This window comes from Manihot esculenta, chromosome 4 (genome assembly GCF_001659605.2).
Source record: "Manihot esculenta cultivar AM560-2 chromosome 4, M.esculenta_v8, whole genome shotgun sequence".
Lineage (NCBI taxonomy): Eukaryota > Viridiplantae > Streptophyta > Magnoliopsida > Malpighiales > Euphorbiaceae > Manihot > Manihot esculenta.
The window spans coordinates 30,501,793-30,509,956 of NC_035164.2; the positions used below are offsets into that span (position 1 = coordinate 30,501,793).

Consider the following 8,164-nt stretch of genomic DNA (forward strand, 5'->3'; position numbering starts at 1 on the left):
ATTTTATTAATTATGGTGTACAGTCGTAGGATGAGCAAAAATCAGTCAATGAAAGTGGGCTTCGCTAATAAAGACAAATTCACTGTGTTCCCCCTCCAAAGGAAAGGTATAATAATTTCAACTCGAATCTCCACTTCGAAGATGCAAAGAAACATCTTCAATCTCTTCATTTTCTTTATAACCAGATGTTAGCTCTAGTGAGGTTCTCAAGAGAACCACCAAAACAGAGTCAGATGGCTGCAGAATTTGTGTGTTTCAGTTTCGCTCTATTGCTAAGTATTCAGTTGGCAATAGCAAGTCCTCCTATTTCGAAGCCTAATTGTGAATCCTCCTGCGGAAACCTTAGCATTCCGTACCCATTTGGAATGGGTAAGAAGGAGTGCTATTTCGGCGAATGGTTTGAGATTGAGTGCAACAAAAACGTCTACCCTCCTAGAGCTTTTATGCGCAGAATCAAAATGGAGGTCTTTGAACTTAATCTTGGAGGCTCCGCTATGGTCAGAAGTCCAATAATATCCTCGAACTGTTCAGGCAGGGAGAGCGATGAGCCTATCGACTTTAAAGGAAGCCCTTTTTACATTTCCGAAATGAACTCAATCATCGCAGTAGGTTGCAACAGCCGTGCTTTGTTGGTGGATCAGCCGCTCCTACGCGTCGGGTGCGAATCAAGATGCCATGGTCGGAAGGATATTGAGTGGAGAGAAATGATTCCTAAGCTTAAAACAATTGATAGCGATGGGCTTTATTTGATAGGGAGTGATTGTAATGGAACTGACTGCTGCAAGATTGTAACACCTTCAGCCGTTCAGGTTTTCAATCCAAAATTTGAAGGTAAGGGTTGCGAGCTGGCATTTTTGGTTCTTGAAGGGGCTGTTCCCTATGTCGAGTTTCCGATGCATCTCTACTGGACGATCAATTCCACACTGAAGAAAGCTGTCGACCGGAAAACCGCGGTTTGCTCGAGCTACCCTTATGTGAATGACAATGGCTCAGAATTTTCATGTTATTGTGATGAATGGCATACGGGAAATCCTTACGTTGGATGCACAGGTAAAATTTTTTACTTCTATTTATAGAATCTCATTACGTTCATTTATCCATAGTTATAAGTTAAAACAACATTTTCCAAAATCGCAACAACTGCAAGTTTGTGATCTTTTTAAAAATGAATTGTTTATTCTACAAAGGAAAGCTAATGGATTCTTATTTTTTCTCTCTTGTATTTTTTTTATCCGATAATTAAATTATTTAGTTCTTAACGAATCATTCTATCAAGCAGTCCAATGGCGAAATTCTAATTCATTTGCCTAAGCTTTGTATTTTGAAATTTTTACAGATTTCAACGAATGCGAAACTAATAATCACCATTGCCATAAATTAACAAAATGCGTCAACACTCCAGGATCATATAAATGTGTGCCGGATCCCAAATGGATTATCATTATTGGTAAGTTTCCTTTACCCTTTGTTGGATAATTAATTGAGAAAGGAAAATAATGAAAACAAATTTAAAAAATAATAATAATAATAATGTGATTTTGTGTTTTTCTGTTCTTCTCTCCTTGTGCATGCAGTCGTATGTGGTGTTATTGGAGTATTTGCAATACCCTACAGTTGTTGGAGGCTGTACAAGCTTATAAAGAAAATAAGGAACATTCACCTCAAGAAGAAGTTCTTCAAACGCAATGGTGGTTCATTGTTAAAGCAACAACTAAATTCAAGTGATGGTAGTGTTCAGAAGACAAAGGTCTTTAGTTCAAAGGAGATGGAAAAGTCCACCGATCGTTTTAATGAGAATAGAATACTTGGTCACGGCGGGCAAGGCACAGTGTACAAGGGAATGCTAACAGATGGAAGTATTGTTGCCATCAAAAAGTTCAAATTAGTTGATGAAGGAAAGGTACAGGAATTTATAAATGAGGTTGTGATTCTTTCTCAAATTAATCACAGGAATATAGTTAAGCTGTTGGGATGTTGCTTGGAGACTGAAGTTCCTTTGTTAGTCTATGAATTCATCCCTAATGGATCTCTCTTCCAATATCTTCATGACCAAAGTGAGGAGGCTACATTACCATGGGAAATGAGACTACGTATTGCTGGTGAAATTGCTGGAGCAGTTGAATATTTGCACTCATCAGCTTCTATTCCTATTTATCATCGTGACATTAAGTCCACAAATATACTCTTAGATGAGAGAAACAGAGCAAAAGTATCAGATTTCGGAACTTCAAAATCGATTGCCATTGATCAAACCCACTTGACAACTCATGTGCAAGGAACTTTTGGTTATTTGGATCCAGAATACTTTCAAACCAGTCAATTCACAGATAAGAGTGACGTTTATAGTTTTGGAGTAGTTTTGGTGGAGCTTTTAAGTGGTCAAAAACCAATTTGTTCAAAGAGCTCAGAAGAAATCACGAGTTTAGCCACACACTTTATTATTTTGATGGAAGAGAATAGACTGTTTGATATCGTTGATGCCCGGATTAAGGAGCATTGTGCTGAAGAGGAAATTATTGAAGTTGCCAATCTTGCAAAAAGATGCTTAAATTTGAATGGAAAGAAACGACCTACGATGAAAGAAGTTGCAATGGAGTTAGAAGGGATTCAAGCATCAAGAAATAAGTTGAATATTCAACAAAATAATGAAGAAATTGAAGACAATCTATCTGATGACGATTCTATCACAGAAAGCTATGAGAGTCGAGAAACTCTATCTGATGAAATTGCTATTACAGTTAGCTGTGATCTAAGTAATGTTAAAACTCTACCAATGGATGTTGAATCAATAACTGCTAATAGAACTTGGTAATCAAGAAGAGTATACATCCATAAAGCTGCTTCATTTGGTTTGTTGAAGTGGATCAAGCTTAATTTACCGTTGCTTTTTTGTTTCCTCTTTTGTGTAGTTGTTAAATGTTTCCAGTCTTGTCTTTGTACTTTTTTCTAAAAAAAAAATTTAACAATTTTATCTGCTCCATGAAAAGAGAAAATTATTATATATATATTTTAACATGTACTAGATTAAAATAATAAAATAAATGAATTGATATAATAAATTAATAATTATATATTTATTTTAATAATAAAATAAATTATTAGAAACTACATTTACTTATCAGTGAATTTACATATAAATGTTAGTTACATAAAGTCTTATTAAATATTTAATATACATTACTCATCGTTCCTGAATTGTAATAATATCATTCTTTAATTTTAATTTATAACATAAAATTTTTAATATTTTAAAATTTAAATTATCGAATTTAACATTTTAATATCATCTTTTTTTTAAAAAAAAAATGTGTAAATTGAGGAAAATCTAGAGCTCACAATGGATACCGCATATAAATATAAAACTCTATGGAATTGCTTGGCTTTGTGAATGTGATTATGATAAGGAAGCTTTAGGTCTCTTCAAGGGAATGCGACTAGATCTAGCTGGGCACAAACCCAGATAAGGCAAAAGTATACATCAATATTTTCACATCATTCGACAACTAAATATAATTGTATAAATTATGGAATTTTGAACCATATTACTGTAATAATATTTTTTAAAAAATAAAGTAAAGTTGACAGCAAACGAGGTTACATGATTCGATCTAACCATTGTTCTATTGTCGAAGTTATTATATGGGCAGAAATTTTTTTTTATTTTTAAGAAAAAGGTAAAGAAAATGATGGCATATGTATTAATTAAAAAAAAAAAAAGCAAGTGGCAGTTGACGTGGACCTCACGTGGTGTAAATATATGAAAATGAATGGAAAAAGTGAGGACCGTGTCAATAATGTTGGCACGCGGCCATTAAATTTCTTTAAATAATGGCGTTATTATTATGTATTAACGCGCGTGATTTATAAAATAAGATCCTCCTTTTTCTTAATCTATTATGCTTTTAATAATTCTTTCATCAGCCGTTTAATTATATATTGATAAGTTCTTTTACTTTTGAGTTTAGCAATTGTAAAGAAAATAATGGAAGGAAATATCGGAGAAATAGAAAGAAAATATTAGGATTTACGAATTAATTTTGCTCGTCCGCAAACATTCTTTGAATTTTGCTAGTTATTATTGTTTGTTTTGTCCAATTTTCCTTTGCTTTTTAGACATGAAAAAGCGATGCTCTTTTAATTCTTTTTAGCGTTAGATTACTTGTTGAGGTCGGATCCGTGCTCGAGCTTAGAACTGTGATCGAGGTTGGAGCCGTGTTGGAGATCGGACTCACATTTCAGTCGGATAAAAATGATCGTCGCATCCAGTCGTCGCCGCTCTCTGCTGTGGTTCGCGTAATGCCGTCGATCTTAGCAAATCCATCGTTGCTGGTTTTCTGCGTTTAGACTAGAGGTGGAGAGAAAAATGAAATTGTCCGCTTCTTTCACTGCTGCAAACGAATTGATCGTGTTTTTGTGGATCACCTGTTGCTCCTAGAGAAGAAGCGAAGTGTTTTGACTTGAGTGATCAGGGGTTAGATGGCCAAGCTTTGATGGAAGAACCAAGTTCTGCTGCCCATGCATCATTGTCTGAAACATCAATGCATTCAATTAATATTAGCAAAGCCATAATTAATAATGGTAGTGGTGTAGTTTTGTCTGAGGTATTGATCTCAACTGAGCAGACAAATGCGAGGATAGTAGGAAATATTTCGGAGACTGTCCTGTTAGAAGAAAGATCTCTTTTGGCTTGCATAGCTTGCACAATTTCAGCCGGCGGTAGAATTCAGATCAATTCAACAGTTTGTCTATAAACTATATATTATTCATCTTAACTTGTTTAACATTTTTCGACAATTGAAATAGTTTTCTTCGTGTCTAAGTACAGCTACCAAATAGGCTGGGCAAAGTGCTTGCACCTTTACATTGGTATTATTACAAGAAAAAATATGGAAAGCTTGATGAGTTTGTGGCTGGACACCAAGAAATGAGTTTCTGTTGCAATTATATGTTGCATTGTTGTCATTGTCATATCTGAGAATTTCAAGTTGTGATTTCAATTACTTTTAATTGAGGGTGAATACGCTCAGCTTTAAGAAGGAGCTCAAGGAATGATTTCTGCTACAGCAGCAGTTGCTAAAGTTGCTGCATCAGCAGCTGCATCTCCACCTTACTCATAATTTTTGCCTTCTGTAGCTGTTACTCCAATGGCACAGTCTCACCGACTGAAGAAGGTTCCATCAGTTGATTCGAAACAACCAAAATATTTTAGCAGGCTCTCCCTCATAAAGCTGGTCTTAAAGGATGTGGGAAAAACTGCAGATTAAGGTGGTTAAACTATCTCTGACCCAACATCAAGCATGGAGATTTTTCTAATGATGAAGATAGGATCATCTCCAGCCTTTATCCCAATATTGGAAGGAGGTATTTGTTTATATTAAAACATAGTTTGCGACATATTATTTATTGATGAATATTATTGAATTAACAAGGAGCCTTCTCGTTATATACGCTCTGTGCAAGCTTTTATTTTGCAGAAAAATTCAGAAAAAAGAGTAAGGTCTAAGAGCATGAATCTTGTTCAAGACCTCAGGGAAGTGGAAGACAGGGATCTCAAGATCTCAAAGATCTCTCGGAGCAAAAAACGGCAGGCGAAGATCTCAAAGATCTCCCGGAGCAAAAAATGGCCGGCGAAGATCTCAAAGATCTCCCGGAGTAAAAAACGGCCGGCGAAGATCTCAAAGATCTCCCGGAGTAAAAAACGGTCGGCGAAGATCTCAAAGATCTCCTGGAGCAAAAACGGCCGGCGAAGATCTCAAAGATCTCCTGGAGCAAAAAAACGGCCGGCGAGATCCCCAAGATCTCCCGGAGCAACAAAGACTGGGATCCCCAAAGATCTTCCGGTGTCACATGCTCACAGCAAACAGCGGTATACAATGACAACACGCAAAAACAACTCATAAGAACATAGTTCCGACCTCACATAAAAGATTGGGGCACGGGACCATAAATAAAACGCTAAACTCCGACCTCCCAAAGGAGCTCGAGTCATAAGGTAAAGAGACTTTGATCTCGCACAACAGCCAAAAGCGCCAAAGTGCCATGCTAACCTCAAGAGGGTGCTGGAATAGAAATAAAAGAATTTGAATCCGACCTCTCGAAAGAGCTCGGATTACAGGCTAATAAGGCCCCGATCTCGCAAAGTAACCTGCATATAACGAAATTAAACTAAGTCGCCCCAACGCCTGTATCGTGTAACAATGCGACCTGCTAGAGGCCGATGCAATGCTCACGGCGCCAAAGCGCCAAAGCACCATGCCGATCTCAAGAAAATTAGCCCGATACTGGTAAAACCAATAGGCAGACCGAATTAAGGCGAGGCGAATCCTAAACAAAATGCATACCAAAATACAGAACCAAACAAAGAATCAGGGGCAATCATTAGAGGCACCGACCTTGAAAATTGACCGCTAGCACTAAACCAGCTCAACTAGCCTAGAGAGAGGTCTAAGCAGCAAAGAGCCCGCAAAACGCTCGAGGGTAGACAGCCCAGAGAACACTCGGGGGAAAAAAACCCAACTAATCGATACATACACGAGAGCCAAATGCTCAGATAAAGAATCAAGGAGACAGAAGCAACGTAAAAAGCCAAATAAACCATTCTGAACGACCGAATGGGGCAGTAGAAAGCCCTGACTCATTAGGATACAAAATAATCGAGCTCCCTCTATGAAAAGGCTCACAAATGCAGGAACGCATAAAAGGATAAACGAAGGCAAAGGACCGTGCTCACAGCTCGGATTAATTTGCAATAAACAAACATTTAGCAAGAATAACCCAGGAAGAGAAAAACGACAAAAGAACGAGTTCTCTATCCCAGTGGAGCACACAGCTCAAACCTCACTGACTGCCAAAAGGTTATCTCAAGAGAGACAAGGCGTCTGAGCTCGTAACAAGAACAAGATTTAAAATCATTTAAAGTGGGGCACTCATACAAATAAGACATTTCTCTATGTATTATGTATCCGAGCTTGCAACAATGACGAGATCGTGAGTTAAAAACAATAATGTCCTCATGAGAATAAGAAAAACTCGCAAGTCAGAAGCTTAACCAGACTCCGAGCTCTTAGCCCGGGTCAGTTCGACTAGCAAAGTCTCAGTAGAGCCAACCTGGTCCATCAAGTAAGTAAAATTGTCAAAGCCAGAAGACAATCTGAGTAGAAAATAATGATGATGCACAGGCCGAGGTGAAATATCATTCATCATCAAGAACACATCTCCAGATCGCCATATATTTAAACACCAAAGTAAAGAGATAAAGAAATAAGGCAAGGAAAGGACATTTTGACAAGAGCTGTTCTCGAGCCGCACGGTCATTAATGGAGCCTAAGTATTTACCCCCTCACCAGTCATGGAATAACTGCTGAGGAGGTAAAGGGGCAATTGATAACCTCCAGATCTTTCTTTACCCAGGAATAAGGTCGGATCCAAAAGAAGGCCACCGGTCCAAAGCCCATCGGATCATATGCTCGAAAGACAGCTCGATTTCACGAGCATGGGCCAGTGACCCAGGGCAATCCGGATCAGATATGAGCACAAGCCCAATAGGGGAGTAGGCCCAATCACTCACCAACCCTATTCGCATGCGTGCCAGGGTGAATTAAATGGCCATCTGGCGTGGTAAGGAGCCCTGACACATTCGTACGTATGGAGCTGAGTGACAGAGACAGCTAGCATTGTAACAGAGAGACAGATATACATCACAGAATGAAAAAAGGGCTCTCGGCTCTGGTTCTTCCGGCTTTTTTCTGGACTCCATATTTTTTATTTTCTCTCTGCAACTCTTGCCTAAATATACTACTCTTATATATAAAATCTGACTTAAACATCGGAGGGTCTCTACCGGGGCATCCCCGGTAGACTCCTGACCGTTTTTCCTTATTTTGCAGGTTATTTCATCAAACAGAATATTAAAATACCCATTTGATAGATCTATATGATGGATCAAAAAGAAAATCAAATCTATCATGCAGGAGGAGAAAAAGATTTATCAATTTCCATTTCCTTCCTCATCTTTCTCACATCTTCTTTTTATCAATAAATTTATTTATAATTTATAGTAGTAATACTTCTAATACAATAAAAGGTCAGCGAAAGCGGGCTTCACAAAACGACAAGTTCACTTCGGTCTCTACATATGGAAGGTCCGAAGAAACATCCTTGATCT

General features: G+C 37.9%; 1 protein-coding gene across 1 annotated transcript; it reads left to right on the plus strand.

The window, feature by feature from the left end:
- LOC110613360 (wall-associated receptor kinase-like 1) lies at window positions 1-2,979 on the plus strand. Its single transcript, XM_021754439.2, has 3 exons — window positions 1-1,050; window positions 1,337-1,447; window positions 1,575-2,979. The coding sequence occupies exons 1-3, from the start codon at window positions 186-188 to the stop codon at window positions 2,810-2,812; spliced, it is 2,214 nt and encodes a 737-aa protein (XP_021610131.1). The 5' UTR covers window positions 1-185; the 3' UTR covers window positions 2,813-2,979.
- Window positions 2,980-8,164: the final 5,185 nt, after the last annotated feature.

What these genes read in the sequence shown, in the direction of transcription:
- LOC110613360 (XM_021754439.2), top strand. Translation starts at nt 186, where the DNA reads ATGTTAGCTCTAGTGAGGTTCTCAAGAGAACCACCAAAACAGAGTCAG. An exon ending in TCCTTACGTTGGATGCACAG is followed by an intron (nt 1,051 to 1,336) that starts GTAAAATTTTTT and finishes AAATTTTTACAG; the next exon opens with ATTTCAACGAATGCGAAACT. An exon ending in CAAATGGATTATCATTATTG is followed by an intron (nt 1,448 to 1,574) that starts GTAAGTTTCCTT and finishes TTGTGCATGCAG; the next exon opens with TCGTATGTGGTGTTATTGGA.